General features: G+C 37.6%; 1 protein-coding gene across 1 annotated transcript in view; it reads right to left on the reverse strand.

The window, feature by feature from the left end:
• LOC136262915 (uncharacterized) overlaps window positions 1–19692 on the reverse strand; it is a 317270-nt gene that overhangs the window by 94367 nt on the left and 203211 nt on the right. The window contains exons 30-34 of the mRNA XM_066057331.1: window positions 7500–7621; window positions 7330–7444; window positions 7217–7275; window positions 6950–7161; window positions 6787–6899 (exon numbers count right to left, since the gene is read on the reverse strand). Coding sequence (XP_065913403.1) covers window positions 6787–6899; window positions 6950–7161; window positions 7217–7275; window positions 7330–7444; window positions 7500–7621 — 621 coding nt within the window. The remainder of the gene's footprint in view (window positions 1–6786; window positions 6900–6949; window positions 7162–7216; window positions 7276–7329; window positions 7445–7499; window positions 7622–19692) is intronic.

Below are 19692 nucleotides of genomic sequence, written 5' to 3' on the forward strand. Positions count from 1 at the left end.
CTATCCAAAATGGCAGAAACTAGCTTGTTCGCTACTTGCACAGTGGATGCTCTACAAGGTAAGGAATTGGTGTAAAATATGTATGTGAAAATTTGGTACGCATAGCTTCAACCATTGGTGAGCTAAAGACTTACAACAGGCAATAAGACCAGTTTTCCCAAACTAGGTCACATATAGCATACAAAAAGCAAACTTACTTTCTACTACTGCTGTAGGTGTATACACAGCTAGTCCATGACTAAAACAATAAGTTGATGATGTACTTTGTGCTACTACCAAGTGGCTGGCTTACACTTAATGCAGTGTAGCTAGATCTTTCAGGCTATTACCATTTTTATGTGGAAACATCTGATTTCACAGTTAATGTGTTAATAGTATAATATTATGTATTTTTTAAATTTAAAAATGAAGTAGGGATCCACGCAATAAAAAGTAGTGAAACAAGAGACAAATGATGATATTACAACATAGCTCTGTAAGAAAATCCCTACATTGGCATGTTATAACAAATTATTTTGTTCAAAATGCCAAAGTAGGGATTTCCCACCAAGTTATGCTGTAATACCATCATTTATCTCTTGTTTCACTACTTGTTATTGCTTGGATCCCTTCTTCATTTTGAATTAAGAATTTTTAAATATATTAGTTTGTTTAGTTTTTTATGCAGTTATGCACAAGTGACTGTTCTAGTGTAGAATATCATACATGACTGTTGTATTAGGGTGGTTTCAATATTAGAGTATCTCAAGTCAAGCCTCTTGCCTACAAATTGACATGGTCTATATTCTTTAATTTCATAGGTAGTCTAATAAGGGGGTGAAGTTATCATGTTCAAGTTAATGAGAAGTGAAGTCTCTGTGCTAGTTATCTATCACCTGTTGCTATGGTCCCAAAGTAATGATTACCTTAGCAACAGTTACCTAGCAACCGTTGCTAAGCAACTACATTATTGCTATGGGTCATGTGCCACTATGGTAACACTATTTGTTAAGTTGGACATTTACTTCCAATAAAAACACACAATACTATTTTAGCCAATCAGATTAGTATTACAGATCTTTGTAAAGGAACCTTGACAAACAAGGTGTAATACTAATTCTATTGGCTAATCACTTGATGTATTTCAAAATAATATGTCAAGGTATTATTGAGAGTATTATATTGTAACGCATTCACTGGTCAGATTAAAATATAAATCATGGGTCAAAATTGTGGACTATAGTACTCGCAAAACAGTATTCACAATGATTTTCATAAAAAGCAATTGTGGGTTTCATGGGTTTTAGTGGACTTAAGGACCCATAAAGCAAGTAGCTAAATGTTTAAAGGCAAAGTATTTCAGAGTAAAGTTAGTGACCTTGAGAACATCTGAGCCATAGTAAAATGTGTTACATATAAAAACAATCCCCTAATTGAAATAATCATTATATAATACAAAACAGCCAAGCTGTAAAAAAACAGTGCGGCCCTCAAAAAGGCTATAATGAAAAAAGATGTGAAATCCAAGGTGGCAGCCAAGAAATGGCTGTGATGGTAGGTTAATGGTAAAAATTTTAATAACGACAATTTAGGTGAATTAGGGTAACCTAAATTGCCGTTATTAAAATTTTTACCATTAACCTACCATCACAGCCATTTCTTGGCCGCCACCTTGGATTTCACATCTTTTTTCACCATAGCCTTTTTGAGGGCCACACTGTTTTTTTACAGCTTGGCTGTTTTGGATTAGATTTCATTTCTTTTTGTATTTGTATACCACAAAGCCGGCCTATGGCCGGCTTTGGGACTTTTTTAACCTGTCTTTTTTTACCACAGGAAGAAGAAAAGATGAAGCAGATGTACTTTAAATATTTCTGATATTATCAGTAAATGAACAAATTATATATATATATTTATTACAGAACTCTCCATGGTGGTTTCTTTGTAACTGAACACTCTACAAGGTGACTTCTTCTTGCTGCCCTCTCTACAGGGTGAATTGTTAGTAGCTGAACAATCTACAAGGTAACTTCTTCTAGCTGATCTCTCTACAGGGTGGTTTGTTTGTAGCTGAACTATCTACAAGGTAACTTCTTCTAGCTGATCTCTCTACAGGGTGATTTGTTTGTAGCTGAACTCTCTACAGGTGATTTCTTTGCAGCTGAACTCTCTACATGATGGTTTCTTTGTAGCTGAACTCTCCACAAGGTAACTTCTTCTAGCTGATCTCTCTACAGGGAGATTTCTTTGTAGCTTAACTCTCTACAGGTGATTTGTTTGCAGCTGAACTCTCTACATGATGGTTCTTTGTAGCTGAACTCTATACAAGGTGACTTCTTCTAGCTGATCTTTCTACAGGGAGATTTGTTTGCAGCTGAACTCTCTACATGATGGTTTCTTTGTAACTGAACTCTCTACAAGGTGACTTCTTCTAGCTGATATTTCTAGAGGGTGATTTGTTTGTAGCTGAATTCTCTACATGATGGTTTCTTTGTAGCAGAACTCTCTACAAGGTAACTGATGTCTCTACAAGGTCACTAGTTTGTAGCTGAACTCTCTACAAGGAAACTTCTTCTAGCTGATCTCTCTACGATGAGATTTGTTTGTAACTGAACTCTGTACAGGTGATTTGTTTGCAGCTGAACTCTCTACAAGATGGTTTCTTTGTAGCTGAACTCTCTACAAGGTAATTTCTTTTAGCTGATGTCTCTACAAGGTCACTAGTTTGTAGCTGAACTCTCTACATGATGATTTCTTTGTAACTGAACTCTCTACAAGGTGACTCCTTCTAGCTGATCTTTTTACAGGGTGATTTGTTTGTAGCTGAACCCTCTACAAGGAAACTTCCTCTAGCTGATCTTTCTACATGATGGTTTCTTTGTAGCTGAACTCTCTACAAGGAAACTTCTTCTAGCTGATCTCTCTACAGGGAGATTTGTTTGTAGCTGAACTCTCTACAGGTGATTTGTTTGCAGCTGAACTCTCTACATGGTGGTTTCTTTGTAGCTGAACTCTCTACAAGATAATTTCTTTTAGCTGATGTCTCTACAAGGTCACTAGTTTGTAGCTGAATTCTATACATGATGGTTTCTTTGTAACTGAACAATCTACAAGGTGACTCCTTCTAGCTGATCTTTCTACAGGGTGATTTGTTTGTAGCTGAAATCTCTACAAGGAAACTTCTTCTAGCTGATCTCTCTACAGGGAGATTTGTTTGTAGCTGAACTCTCTACAGGTGATTTGTTTGCAGCTGAACTCTCTACATGGTGGTTTCTTTGTAGCTGAACTCTCTACAAGGTGACTCCTTCTAGCTGATCTTTCTACAGGATGATTTGTTTGTAGCTGAACTCTCTACAAAGAAACTTCTTCTAGCTGACCTCTCTAGAGGGAGATTTGTTTGTAGCTGAACTCTCTGCAGGTGTTTTGTTTGCAGCTGAACTCTCTACATGATGGTTTCTTAGTAGCTGAGCTCTCTACAAGGTAATTTCTTCTAGCTGATCTTTCTACAGGGTGATTTGTTTGTAGTTGAACTCTCTACAAGGAAACTTCGTCTAGCTTATCTCTCTACAGGGAGATTTGCTTATAGCTGAACTCTCTACATGTGATTTGTTTGCAGCTGAACTCTCTACATGATAGTTTCTCTGTAGCTGAACTCTCTATAAGGTAACTTCTTTTAGTTGATGTCTCTACAAGGTCACTAGTTTGTAGCTGAACTTTTTTACATGATGGTTTCTTTGTAACTGAACTCTCTGCAAGGTGACTTCTTCTAGCTGATCTCTCTACAGGGTGATTTATTTGTAGCTGAACCCTCTACAAGGAAACTTCTACTGGCTGATCTCTCTACAGGGAGATTTGTTTGTAGCTGAACTCTCTACAGGTGATTTGTTTGCAGCTAAACTCTATACATGATGGTTTCTTTGTAGCTGAACTCTCCACAAGGTAACGTCTTTTATTGATCTCTCTACAAGGCGATTTGTTTGTAGTTGAACTCTCTACATGGTAGTTTCTTTGTAGCTGAACTCTACAAGGTGATTTCTTCTAGCTGAACTATCCCTTTCCATAGTTGCATGAACTCCCTATAAGGTAAATTTTTCTAGCTGATCTCTCTACAGGGTGAATTGTTTGTAGCTGATCTCTCTGCAGGGTGACTTGTTTCTAGCTGATCTCTATACAGGTACTTGTTTCTAGCTGATCTCTTGAATTCTTTTCAGGGTGACTGCTCTATTAGGATGACTGCTCTATTAGAATATCTCGATCTCGCACTTACTGCACCAAGTTGGATTTCGTGTTATAACTCCGTGGCTTTAAGTCTGATTCTTCTACACCATTGAAGAGCCTTTCTAAGATGATTACTCCTTCTATACAGCGATTTTCAAAGCAATCGCCCTAGCGGTTTATCTGGTAGGCGTGGCAAGTAGTCGTTTTTTATTAGCTAATCTCGATTGCGTAATTGTTACACACTGTTGGTTTTTTCGTTGTATCTTCCTGGTTTTTACCTCGATTTCTTTCAAACCACAAAAGGTATGAGGTTCAATAGTTAACCTATTCACCCACCGATTTTTAGCTTCTTCCCATACGCGGTTTACCCTGTAGGCGTGACAACATATGGTGTTATTTTTCGTGAATAATTGCTCACAACTCTTTGCCTGTTTATCGTATTCCAGCCAACGTTGGTACAGAGATGTGCCGTTATACCCCCCTTCTGTGTGCCAAATTTCAAGGCGATCGGATGTGGCGTTCGCATTTTATAGCAGTTTTTGTAAGTGTGCGAAAAGAGGAAGAAAAATAAGAAGAACAAAAAAACGAAGAAACTAAGCCAATATTTGAAGTCGAATATCTCAGGAACGCTTGAAGCGATTTCGCTCAAATTTGGAATGTGGAGTCCTGAAGGTGGAGGGAGTGTCCACAGCAAAAATCGTCTTGTTTCATCAAGGCAGCACAGAGCTACGGAGGTGCGAAATTTGTGTTTTCTTTCTTCCTGTCAATATACTCACGGGTGTTACGCGCCGGCTTCTTGGGCTGCACGACACACTACCGTGTGTCTTGATTTAGCAATGCCTATTTTCTGACACCACACTAAGCAATAAAAATTTCTGCAAGAGAATACTTAGCCTTTCTAGACTAATTACTGTAAGCATATAATTATACTTATTTGACAATTGTTAAAATTAATTATTTTCTTATTACCTATATATGAGATTACATAAAATGGATCTGTTCCACAATTACTTCATTTTCACTTAACTTTACATGGCTTCAAATACCACAATACTTTTAATTTTGTACTTAAATTTTGTGACCAGATTTTTGAGGTTTGTAACCAGATTTGTATTTGTATTTGTTGTATTTGTGACCAGAATTGTTATTATTTACAGCTTATTGTGTCATTAAAGCAGTTATGGAATATTTGTTAATTTTTACTTTATGGTGTAAAAATATGATCAGTTGCCAATTATCAGCAGGTACCAATTATCGGCACTAGAGGCTATATACTAGGAATATGGAGGCTACACAGTACCACAATGGGCTGTTATACCCCTAAAAATTTCTTACAATCATTTTCATTCAGTGATTATTGTTGTTGAAGTGCTATACGAACTCTGCTGGTTAACCATGGAATTGCATAAAAACTTAAATATCTCTCGAATGCCTGGCCTCATCTTCGTAAAACTTCTAGTAATCCAAGGACTGCACCTCCCATAAATATTTCACAAAGAATCAACAAGGCATCATGGAGTTATACACAAAATTGCATATTGTGCCAATAATTAGTCAATCATAGTAGTACAGTTGCTGATAATAGGTATCCCATGCATGCTGATAATTGGCGCACAATAGGCATTGTGATTTTCCTTATAACAAGATGCTCACGCACGTGAGATAATTAAAATTTGTTGAGCTAAGAGATGAAGGACTGCTCTGTTACATAATTCAAACCGGAAATTCATACGTCATTGAATTAAGGAATTACAATTGCGTGATGAAATGGTACCAATAATTGTCGACTTACACTAAAGCACCAAACTTGACACATAAACTGTGCTTTCAATGAAATTAATTTTTGAATATAGTGTCACTGTGGTGACCTTTATGGCCATTATTACATTGAAAATTCATTATTTTGTCTTAATCTCCTGAGGAGTTATTTTACACTGTTTAAAATTAAAGGTCTTGTTGAAAGAAACAGCTTGACTTTTACTTGAAATCAATGAATAATTTCATTTCAAAGTTATGATCATTTGTATTAGCCTTGAAATGCTATAAAGTAACCTGCCCATTGGTAATTTACATTCCAAGAGCTGATAAACTCAAAAAAATTGTAGCTAATGAAAATGATCATAACTTTGGAGTAGGAATGGATGAGCTACTGACTTACAACAAAAGTCAACTAGATTAACATCTTTAATTTAGACCATTTCTTAACAGTGTGAAATAATGTCTCAGGGAGATAAAGACAAATATGACAATTTTCAGTACAAAATGGTTGCAAAGGTCACCAAAGGGGAAAAATCTGCATTGGCACTATATCAAAATAAATGTCAATAGGAGTACAGTTGATATGAAAAATTTCACATTTTTCTCACAAATAATGCAACTGTTGCACTATGCCACTCTACTATTATGTAGCAAAAGGAAAAGATGTATTTAATTCAAGGTACTGACTAATGATTTAACTACACTGCTACAAAACTGATTGATAGTTTGCAATGCCTTGTTTTGGTCATGAATAATTGAGCTATGTATTGTGAATATATGACTGAATGGTCATTGTACTTTCAATGACAATTACAATGATTGCACACATACTTAGCGGAAGGAACTCTAATCCCCAGAAATCTTAACTTCAAATCCTCTTCCTGACTTTCACCTTGAGGCTTCAATGTCAGTAATTGAATAGTACCAGACTCTTCATATATTAACTGTGTGTTAGAATACAGTAATGCACTACAAACTATGTACAATTAAATACCTGCTGGTGTATTTGTGAAGTCCACTTTTGTTGAGCATCAATTTTGCAAAACTCAGAAACTTCTTCTAACATCCTTTTCATCAAAGTTTCACCAAGTTTTGAGGTATTTGAATAATATACACCATCTATTTCATGCAAAATTTTGTCAGCCACCATTTTTTTGAGCTCATCTGGATTATCAATGGATTTATCATCAAATTTTTCTCCAGTACCTGTAACAAATGACATGAGGTATGATTTATCACTTCGTGGTGCAAATGAATGCACCTAAGTTGTAGTTAAATGCAGGAAAGTTTTCCAAAAACTTGCACCTCCTTTCCATGTATCTGCAATTTAACATCAACAGATAATATACAAATGTCAGTGTAATTTTTTGTTACCGTATAAATAATTGCTGTAAAACTTTACTCTTTGTAACATGTGCTGGCATATGCTTATTAAGCAACTGGAGACATTCACGTTCACTACAATTTTTATCTTCACCAAACTTCACCACTACAGTAATGAAACGTACCATACACTTATTCACAAAACATTGGAGTAGACTTACATCTCTTTTTCTTTTTCTTATCATTACACAATCTGTTAATACCATCTATTAAATTATGACGATGCTCATAAGCTACTAGATATTTGCAAACCAGCTGGACATCTGAATCAATCTCATAAGCACTACAGTATAAAAAATTACGAATTATCTTGTTAGTGCATTATCAATATGTGTACTAAAATAACCAAGATGAAAAAGGTGCAGCCTTCATTAAAAACATATACTTGGGTGTAAAAAGTTATGTAATGCAAAGTTTTTTCTAACTTACAACCATTCTCTGACCACTGTTGGTTTCATTAGGCCACTCCAATTGGTAATTATGTTTCTGGTCCACCGCCTGCATCCTTTATTGGAGAAAGTGAAATTTCAGAAATACATGGGTAAAATGCCCGCATCAGCTTTTTGAAAAACCTGGATTTCAGAAACAAATATTGGGCCGCAACAAGTATACTAAATCTAACTATCTAAATGCCATAATTTTTATTTTATCAGTGAAAACCTGCAAGAAATGGGCAGAGTGCATAGTACGGATCGATATACTCTAATAGAACAGTCAGTAAATCACAAAAATACTCTAATCGAGCAGTCACTTCATTGTTGCTTTGTTGCTGAATTCCGCCCGCCCGCATCTAAAACAGATTTTCAAAGGACCAGAAACATAATTACCAATTGGAGTGGCCTTACTTTTAACCCTGGCTTTTAGCATAAAAATAAACCTTTTCAGCTTGGCTGTTTTGGTGTGGACATCACTTCTTTTGTAAGACACAAAGCCAAGCCATTTCTCCAATAAATGAATAATGAATAATGTGCAGGAAAAGCAGAAAAGAGTCAAATTAGCATGTATACAATAATTAAATTACCATGCATCGTTCAGTCCAAGTTACTGAAAATTTGGTAATCAACTTGGTAAGGAGAGTAGATTTTAGATTTCTTGTTTGTTTAACCGTGCCAAATCATCAAGACACATGATAGTGTGTCCTGTGGCTAAGAAATCATCAAGACACACAGCAGTGTGTCATGAAGCCAAGAAAACCAGCATGCCACACCATGTGTCAGAAACAAAGAAAACATACTTTTCACACATACAAAGCTCATGGTAACTTTTCCAAAGCACACCATTTTTGTGTTACAGCTGTCCGCCAAGTAAAGTAGGTCACACAACAAATTTAACTGAGTTTTCTCCAAGATATTGGCAGCCAAAGTTTCAAATTTTCCTTCGTTTTTTTCTTCTTAAGGGGTATACAGGGGCCAAGATTGGCTTTTTTGCACACTTTACAAAAAATTGGTGCGAAATGCAATCACATTACTTGATTGCCTTGAAATTTGGTACAGATGAAGAGCGTATAAAGGTGAATCCATGTATTATGTAGGTTTTGCTATGATTCTGATAAATATCCATGGTTCTATGAATTTTAATTGTATTTACTTTTGTCATGGTTACAAGGTAAATTATTATGCATGTAAATAACTTAAAATTTGGTGTGTACATAGGCTGGCCACCATAATAGTGCCTTTTAATAGTTTAACAAACAAAGGAGTAACAGCTACAGAGTTACAAAGCAAAAACCAAACTAGTATAAAATGAAGGGCCAATAGTTATAATTTCATAAATCTACCAATGGAAACTTTAGATTTTGTTCCAGAACATACTATGTGCGTTCTATTAGAAGTCCTTAAAAAGTGTGCTCAATCAGGGTATTACAATAGTGCTATATAACAAATAATTAAACAAACCATGCAATACTATTAATACAATCTGCCTTCAATAATCATCATTGTGCCAAGAAATGTAGGTAAAATTCATAAGTTGGTTTTGGTGCCTTATAAAGTACAGAAGAAATGAAATCCACACAAAAAGCCAAGCTGCATGCTAACAAAAGAGTAGCCTTTAAAAGTCTAATTGAAGAAAGTAGTGTAATCAAAGGTGGCAGTCAAGAAATGGCTGCAATGATGTTTACTTTAATAAATTTTAACCCTTAAAGCTGCATGGAATTGTTAATAAAAGTGTACTGAAAACGCATAGGCCAATATTTCAGCTATAACATATGTATGTAAATAAAGTGCTGTAACTTCCGTGCAGTAAGTGCTAAGGCTACAAAATTTGTACCATTCTATCCATGATGTAATAAGAAATAAAACAGTCAGTACCTAGGGTTTACCCTTTGGCAAAAGTGGACAGGACAAGGAAATGAACCTCCTGGTTGGTACCGTGCCTGTGTTCCAGAGTATTTTCAGGATGGCTCTTGCAGAATAGTGTATGAAGATACCTCTACTTCTGTCTCTGAGATACTCGACTTGAGATCTGTTGATTGGCTGGCTACCTTGCTCAAAGAGAGCCAAGCATTATGTTTCTCGTAATTGTTCTCCCAAGAGTTTAAAGAGTAAACAGAAACCTTATTATTCTTCCATGGAACATTCAGTCAAGGCTTATGCAGACGATGTAACATTGATATCAGATTCCCTAAAAGTACATGTCTCTGCACTGCAGCAAATTATTGATCAAAAGGCTGCAGACCTTGATCTGTCTTTTAAACCTTCCAAGTGTGTCTCCTATTTGCTTGATGGCCACAGTCATAGGAAAGAAGGCATTCAACTGTCTGGAGGTTGCACTAAGTCACTTACTGAAGGCAGCACTACGTTTTTGGTGAAATCATTGGAAGTAGGGTGCCACTAAAGCTGCTGCAAACAAGAAAATGATTGACTCACTGTCTCAACTCTTATCAGCCACAGAGTTGCTACCAATCCACAGTGAATATAAGTTATTTATAGTTATACAGGAACTATATTGTTTCACTATTATGTTTTCATTTGTCTGTGGATGCTATTACTAAGTCTGCTATTGGTAAGTTAGAAAATTTAGCTACCTGCAACCTTAAGAAGTGGTTGGGACTTCCTAGATGTGCTACTCGGGCCTTACTTTACTACCCTGGTATCTGCTGTCCCAGTGTATTAGTGGTGCCCAGAGAGACAAGTTAAGTCTCCTGTCTTGCATCAGCACATCTGGAGACCCCCAGCTTCAGCAGTTAGGGCTGCAGCTTCATCTGGGTGATGCTTATTTACAGACCCAAGCATCTAATTATCAACTTTTATCCAAAGCACATTTGCAGTTGTCATCTTTTCCAATGGCTTATCCTTGGTATATGCTTTCAAAGAAACTGCTAGAGGCTGATGAATGCTCTAGATATGATAATCATTTGGATACTCTGTCTGTTCAGTGTAAGCTTAAAGACTGTGTGCTTGGAATCTTGCTGTAAAACTTGGGACAGACTTTTGTTGGGGTGCCATCCTGGTCACCTTTCCTTTATCCTGTTAGCTGCTTCAGATACCCTTACCCATACCAGTAACTCTTCAGCAATGGCATATTCAGTGTGATGTGAAGTGCTCTCTCTGTGGTAATACACATCCCACTACTGCTCACATTTTAGGGGGTTGCCCTGTTGCTTTATCACAAGGCCATTTTACTTACAGACATGATCAAGTTTTGCATTGCATAGTTTCCAATCTCTCTGGTCTTTTGGTGGAGTCCAATCCATTCATATTTATGCTGACTTACCAGGAATGTATGCTAGTGTGTCTCTTCAGGCAAATCATCCCTCCATCACTTATCATAACTTATTGTCCTGATATAGCGATTCACAATGAATCAACTAATGCAGTTGTTCTGTTAGAGCTGACGTGTCCTTTGGACTCTATCCAACATTTGGAAACTGCAAGAGATCGAAAGCAGACCAAGGAAGATTACTTGCAGATTTTATTGGAACTGGATAGATTAGAAACTACTTGTTACTATAATACCATTGAAATTAGTGTTCTTGGCCACTATTTACAATCAGCACTGTCCTCGTTGTGCAATGCTCTAGGCTATATTCAATAAACTATGGCAATCTTGTGGTCTCAATGTAGAAAATTACTTGATGAAGCTGTTGGATTATCCATTACTGTATCTAGAAGAATATTTCTAGCAAGGAACTGTGCTGAGTGGTTGGTAGAAACATAGGACTATTTGTTTATTTGCTGTTTATTTTTGTTCGTTTGTTGTAATTTCACTCTTTTCCACACCCACCTTATGGTCTTCCATGTTGTAGTCACGTGTGCCCAAGTACACATCACACTTTCAGTTACTGTTTAATATACATATGCATTATTTTCATCAGGTGTTCTCTCTGTACCTAGGGTCTTACCTTTGGCAAAAGCATGAGGCAAAAACTTGCCATAAATACAAGCTGTCACAAAACATGAAAATAACTCATTAAATACCTTCAGAAAGTGGTTGATGATTTCTTTATAATGAGTCCTATTGAATTCTGGTAAGGACCATTCAATTCTCCATTCAATGACAAAGTCAAACATTTTTATAAATGGCTATCGATGCAATGTGTGAGAAGTAACAGAAATACAGTTGTCATTCTTCATGGCATCATAACAAGTGAGCGATTGTAGTTACAACAGTTATTAATTTTATTAACTTCAGTAATGATATTTGTGGTTTTGGGAATATCAAGTTTTGTACATTTAAAGTACACAGGAATTTTCAACTAGAATAGGGACCATAGCACATCGATAAAAAGTGCTGAAACAAGTTGGAGTAGCTAGTGCACAATATTAAATCACAGTAAAACAATAAGAAGTGTTATATCCCTACTGTACATTTCCATTATGGTATCTTGAGCACAGTAGGGATATAACACTCCTTATTGTTTTACTGTGATTTAATATCATGCACTAGCTACTCCAACTTGTTTCAGTACTTTTTATCAATGTGCTATGGTCCCAATTTTTTCTGTGTACTTGTTTGTTAACTATTTTTGTAAATAATTATTTTGACTGGTGAACCCACGTATACCGCATCTGAAATGGAGCCTATCAACTATCATCTGAAAAGTGAAGTATCCATTACACTTTGTTGTCAGCTACTGTATGTTCAACCTGTTACACAGCATTTTGGATCAAGAAAGTACCTCTGCAATTCATGCATACCGAAAGAAATGGTGCCGCGCACCCCAGTTATAATAATCATCGTCTGAAAAGTGAAGTATCCATTACATTTCATTGTCTGCTATGTTAAACCTGTTACACAGCAGTACAAATCAAGAACTGTTAGAAAAGTACCTCTGCTATCAAAATAGCCACTATGAAAAGATACGGACGATTTCTGCTACGAAGGGAAGCCATCACGTGCTACCACCAAATTGATACCTTTTGCTGTCAGCTAGATGAATGGGACACAAAGGAGGAAACTGGTAAGTCCATGAAGAATGCATTGTATGTACTGTGGTATGCCAAAAGGCACCAGTCAGGCCGAAGTGACTATAAACAGTGAAAAAATCAAGCCTGTAGCCTTAGCCGTTATCGAGTTACACTTGTCTGGAGGCAGCAGTCAGTCAGTCAGTCAGTCAGTCAGTCAGGCAGTCAGTAGAAAATTCCGTTAAATAAATTATTTTTAAAATTCCGTAGCAACTTGTTGAAAGCATTTTGGGTTGATCTAAAAGCTTGTTTGGGCTTAGTTTTACCCAGCCAATACTGCCTCATCATTGTCAGGGAAAATTGAAGCTGTTTTTTTGAGTGACTTTATTTCATGGGCCATGCCATACACTACTATTGTAGTGTATGATATTCATTAGAGTATATGAAGGAAGGCTCACATTTGTGTAGATTTATGTGTTATTTGTCATTATTTACATTTTTTATGAGGGTGTTAGTGGTGAGTGATAATTATTTGGAGTTATTTGTAGGATGAGAAGGTGTGGGGCTATGTTTATATTTATTAATAGGGTTCTGAAGTGGGCGAATATTGGCAAATAGGGAAGTGATAAAGGCAATGATAGTAAATAGAGTGGGAGATTTGGAGTTAGTGATTGGGATGTTGTTGTTATTGAAAGAGTATTGGACACTGAATTATGATGTATTAAGTTGTTTGGTAGAGAAGGATGCAGTAGTGTTGGAAGTAGTAGGATTGTGTTTATTTTGGGGTGTGGTAGGGAAATCAGTGCAACTAAAATTGCATACTTGATTGCCGAACACAATGGAGGGTCCAAATCTGGTTTCAGCATTAATTCATGCAGCAACAATGGTGACCATGGGGGTATTTTTATTAATAAGATCTGGATAGTTGTTTGAGTGTTGTAATGTAAACTTGATAGTGTTGGGAATAGGAGGGGTGTGGCATCAATATTTTCAGGAAGTGTTTACAAGACTTACTACCTAGGTTGGAAGACCCTCAGGTGGAGCTTCAACTTCTGCGTCAGTGTCTGAGTTGTTATAAAATGTCCATATCCTTTGCACAGTGCCTCCACATTTGCTGAGCCATTTTTCAGATTTTGACAACCAACTTCGTTCTAGCCTTTCTCATGTTGTTCACCATTCGTTTTCAGATCTCACTAGGCAACAAGCTACTCTTCCTAAGAGATTGGGTGGTTTGGGCTTTTGTCAAGTCCCTGACATATTTTTGCAGCTTACCTTGGCAGTTGTTCAGATTTCAAGGACTTAGTTCATCAGTTATTGGGCATCCAGAGTGACTGTGATTACTTGTTTGTGGGAGAAGTTATAGCACAGCAAAATTTGATTGGTATACTTCTATAAACTTTCAGCTTCTCCCCTGCTTCACAAACAGATCTACAGTTGCATCTTGATGAGCATTTTTACTCTAAAGATTTGCTGCAACAGAGTATATGCGATAGGGCTCACTTACTAGCTTTATCAGATTCCTCTGGTTTGGCTTGTGTTTGGTTTGTGTTTGGCTTCAAGTGATACCTTGCCATCAACTTGGGTTAGCAATTCCACCTGCTGAGTTTGTTGTTGCTCTCTGGCATTGGCTGGATGTTCCAGTTTTCTCTGATGCAGATTTTCCATTGTGTGTTTGTGGACAAATGGTTGATTGTTTTGGAGATCACCTGATAGGATTTGGACGTGGTCTACTTCGCATAAGACAAAATAATGCTTTGTGTGACCTTATTTATTACACACTATTGGAGGATAATTCGAATGTCCGGAGGAACAGAAGGTGTCTGGAGAATCTGCTGCTAGACCTGGTGATATTTTTCATCCGGATTTTTACAATGGTCATCCAACTTACTTTGATGTTTCTGCTCGAAGTGCCCTCCATTCTGGGGTTCTGTCACATTCAGCTGTCACTCCTGGGTTTGCAGCCCTCAGAGGAGAAATGCTCAGAGCAAGACGCTGGTAGAAGCAGCAGGGGGTGAATTTTTACCCTTAGTAGTGGATAGCTTTGGTATTTGGACACCTTCAAGTGTAGAGATTCTTTGCTTAATTGCTTGCATTTCCACTGTGTGGAATGGGCTGTCCACAGGCAAGGCTTTTCGCCACCTTGTTGAATGGCTGAGTGTTCATTTATACTGTTATAATGACAAAATGGTTTTACATTGTTGGGAACTTCACCCCCTCTCCGAAGATGATTGGTTGCAGGGTTATTCGGTTGAGGAGGATAGCTGCTTAGAGGATTTACCCCAAAATGTTGTTGAGAGAAATGACAGTCGGCCCTGTGCTGATATGGGTGAACAAAGTTGGGTAGAAGTATCATCTGGCTTTTGCAGGGACAACACAGTGTCTGATAGTAACTTTCCTTCCACAGTTTCTGTCACCAATAGGTTTCATTGCTCTCTGTTGAATATGCTTCTTTGGACCCTGAAGATGCAGATCCTCATGATGTTGTTATTGAACATTCACACATTCAGTTTACTTCTGCATCATCTCAAGGAACTGTTACGACAGAGTAATTTGGGCCAACTGATTTAGAGTTGCCTCATTGCTGCTGTTGCAGAGCAGAAAATTTCACATTTGGTAACTTTGGTACCCCCCAGATACTGTGAACTCTCCTTTAGTTGCTGAAGTGATTGTTTCTGAAAATCCATGTGATGGACAACTACATGATTTGAGGTACTCTAGTTATCAAGCTTACTACCTGTTAGAATTGCTCATTTATCATCCACCTACAGTTGGTAATAGATCTCAGCATTTTCCAATCCAGATTCCTCTGTTTATGAACTGACTTCTGACTTTAATGTAACACTCTATTCCAATGATTACCATCCATTCATCTCTTTATTGAATCCGCTAGTACCTACCAGTTCCCACTCTTCCCTCTTTACTCTGTATTCATCCTTCCCCACTATGCTCAGTGTCTCCCTTCCAACTTGACTATATATTTAGTATAATTATTGTTTTAGCTTGTGTGTGTATGTAAAATACCCTAAGTTTGCTATTTAAATATATATCTAATCAAAAACAGCCAAGCTGTAAAAAAAGGAGTGCGGCCCTTGAAAAGGCTATGGTGAAAAAAGATGTGAAATCCAAGGTGGCGGCCAAGAAATGGCTGTGATGGTAGGTTAATGGTAAAAATTTTAATAACGACAATTCAGGTGAATTTGGTGCCGCTTGGTCAATTGGCACAAAATTCACCTGAATTGTTGTTATTAAAATTTTTACCATTAACCTACCATCACAGCCATTTCTTGGCCGCCACCTTGGATTTCACATCTTTTTTCACCATAGCCTTTTCAAGGGCCGCACTCCTTTTTTTACAGCTTGGCTGTTTTTGATTAGATTTCACTTCTTTTTGTATTTGTATACCCCAAAGCCGGCCTATGGCCAGCTTTGGGGCTTTTTAACCTATATATTTTTCTTTACCACAGGAAAAAGAAAAAGATGAATCAGATTTTATAAATACTTTAACTCATTCTGATTTTATCAGTAAATGTACAAATTATATATATAATGCATATATCAAGAGTTCATAATATAAAAAGAGAGAATATATTTATTACATGTCAATTAATCCCCACAGGATAATTTGCAGCTGATTTCTCTACTGGGTGACTTGAAATGTAGCTGAACTCTCTACAGGGTGATCTGCTTGTATGTAGATGAACTCTTTACAGGATTCTCTCTACAGGGTGACTTGACTCTAGCTGAACCCTCTGCAGGGTTATCTGTTTGTAGTTGAATTCTCTACAGGGTGATTTGTTTGCAGCTGATGAACTCTCTACAAGGTAACTTCTTCTAGCTGATCTGTCTACAGGGTGACTTGTTTCTAGCTGGTCTCTCTACAGGGCGATTTGTTTGTAGCAGAATTCTCTACAGGGTGATGTGTTTGCAGCTGAACTCTCTACATGGTGGTTGCTTTGTAGCTAAACTCTCTAATAAGTGACTTCTTCTAGCTGAACTCTCTACAGGGTGATCTTTTCATAGCTGAACTCTCTACAGGATGATTTGTTTGCAGCTGAACTCTCTACTTGATGATTTCTTTGTAGCTGAACTCTCTACAGGGTGATTTGTTTGTAGCTGAAATCCCTACAAGGTAACTTCTTCTAGCTGATCTTTCTACAGGGCGATTTGTTTGTAGCTGAGTTCTCTACAGGGTGTTCGTTTGCAGCTGAATTCGCTACATGGTGGTTTCTTTATAGCTGAACTCTCTACAAGGGGACTTCTTCTAGCTGATCTCTCTACAGGGTGATTTGTTTGTAGCTGAACTTTCTACAGGTGATTTGTTTGTAGCTGAACTCTCTACAAGGTGATACTTCTAGGTGATCTCTCTACAGGATGACTTGTTTCTAACTGAACTCTCAACAGGGTGATCTGTTCATAGCTGAACTTTCTACTGGGTGATTTGTTTGCAGCTGAACTCTCTACATGGTGGTTTCTTTGTAGCTGAACTCTCTACAAGGTAATTTCTTCTAGCTGAACTCTCTATAGGGTGACTTGTTTCTAGCTGATCTCTCTGCAGGGTGATCTGTTCATAGCTGAACTTTCTACGGGGTGATTTGTTTGCAGCTGAACTCTCTATACATGGTAGTTTCTTTGTAGCTGAATTCTCTACAATGTGACTTCTTCTAGCTGAACTCTCTACAAGGTGACTTGTTTTCTAGCTGATCTCTCTACAGGGTGACTTGTTTCTAGCTGAACTCTCTACAGGTGATTTCTTTGTAGCTGAACTCTCTACATGATGGTTTTGTTGTAGCTGAACTCTCTACAAGGTAACTTCTTCTAGCTGATCTTTTTACAGGGCATATTTGTTTGTAGCTGAGTTCTCTACAGGGTGATTTGTTTGCAGCTGAACTCTCTACATGGGAGTTTCATTGTAACTGAACTCTCTACAATGTGACTTCTTCTAGTTGAACTCTCTGCAGGTGATTTCTTTGCAGCTGAACTCTGGTTTCTTTGTAGCTGAACTCTCTACAAGGTAAGTTCTTATAGCTGATCTTTCTACAGGGTGACTTGTTTCTAGCTGATCTCTCTGCAGGGTGATCTGTTCATAGCTGAACTTTCTACGGGGTGATTTGTTTGCAGCTGAACTCTCTATACATGGTAGTTTCTTTGTAGCTGAATTCTCTACAATGTGACTTCTTCTAGCTGAACTCTCTACAAGGTGACTTGTTTTCTAGCTGATCTCTCTACAGGTGATTTCTTTGTAGCTGAATTCTCTACAATGTGACTTCTTCTAGCTGAACTCTCTACAAGGTGACTTGTTTTCTAGCTGATCTTTTTACAGGGCATATTTGTTTGTAGCTGAGTTCTCTACAGGGTGATTTGTTTGCAGCTGAACTCTCTACATGGGAGTTTCATTGTAACTGAACTCTCTACAATGTGACTTCTTCTAGCTGAACTCTCTACAGGTGATTTCTTTGCAGCTGAACTCTGGTTTCTTTGTAGCTGAACTCTCTGCAAGGTAACTTCTTCTAGCTGATCTTTCTACAGGGTGATTTGTTTGTAGCTGAATTCTCTACAGGGTGATTTATTTGCAGCTGAACTCTCTACAAGGTGACTTCTTCTAGCTGAACTCTCTACAGAGTGATTGATTTTTTTGCAGCTGAACTCTCTACATGGTGGTAGCTTTGTAGCTGAACTCTCTAAAAGGTGACTTATTCTAGCTGAACTCTCTAAAGGGTGATCTTTTCATAGCTGAACTCTCTACAGGATGATTTGTTTGCAGCTGAACTCTCTACATGGTAGTTTCTTTGTAGCTGAACTCTCTACAAGGTAACTTCTTCTAGCTGACCTTTCTACAGGGTGATTTGTTTGTAGCTGAATTCTCTACAGGGTGATTTATTTGCAGCTGAACTCTCTACAGAGTGATTGATATTTTTGCAGCTGAACTCTCTACATTGTGGTTTCTTTGTAACTGAACTCTCTACAGTGTGATTTGTTTGTAGCTGAACTCTCTACAGGGTGATCTGTTCGTAGCTGAACTCCCTACAAGGTAACTTCTTCTAGCTGATCTTTCTACAGGGCTATTTGTTTGTAGCTGAGTTCTCTACAGGGTGATTTGTTTGCAGCTGAACTCTCTACATGGTAGTTTCTTTGTAGCTGAACTCTCTACAATGCGACTTCTTCTAGCTGAACTCTCTACAGGGTGACTTGTTTCTAGCTGATCTCTCTACAGGGTGACTTGTTTCTAGCTGAACTCTCTACAGTGGATTTGTTTGCAGCTGAACTCTCTACAAGGTAACTTCTTCTACCTGATCTTTCTACTGGGTGATTTGTTTGTAGCTGAATTCTCTACAGGGTGACTTTTTTCTAGCTGATCTCTGTACAGGGTGACTTGTTCCTGCTGAACTCTCTACAGGTGATTTGTTTGCAGCTGAACTCTCTTACATGGTGGTTTCTTTGTAGCTGAACTCTCTACAAGGTTACTTCTTCTAGCTGATCTCTCTACAACATGACTTGCTTCTAACTGAACTCTCTACAGTGTGATCTGTTCATAGTGGAACTTTCTACTGGGTGATTTGTTTGTAGCTGAACACTTTGCATGATTGTTTCTTTGTAACTGAACTCTCTACAAGGTAACTTCTTCTAGCTGATCTCTCTACAGGGCAATTTGTTTGAGCTGAACTCTCTACATGATGGTTTCTTTGTAGCTGAACTCTCTATTAGGTACCTTCTTCTGGCTGATCTGACTACAGGGTGACTTGTTTGTAACTGAATTCCCTACAGAATAATTTGCAATGTAATAAATTATAATTGAGTAAATTATAAATGCAGCTGAATGCTTTATTAGGGTGACTGTTCTATTAGAGTATCTCGATCTCGCATTTGCTACACGTAGTTGCCTTTCGAATCATAACTCAGTGGTTTGTAATCCGATTCTTCTGTACTACTGCAAGGACTTTCTATGATGATTATTCCAGCTACATACTGATTTTCAGCTCATTGCTCTAAGCGGTTTGCCTGGTAGATACAA

The sequence above is a fragment of the Dysidea avara genome, chromosome 8 (genome assembly GCF_963678975.1).
Source record: "Dysidea avara chromosome 8, odDysAvar1.4, whole genome shotgun sequence".
NCBI classification, from domain to species: Eukaryota; Metazoa; Porifera; class Demospongiae; order Dictyoceratida; family Dysideidae; genus Dysidea; species Dysidea avara.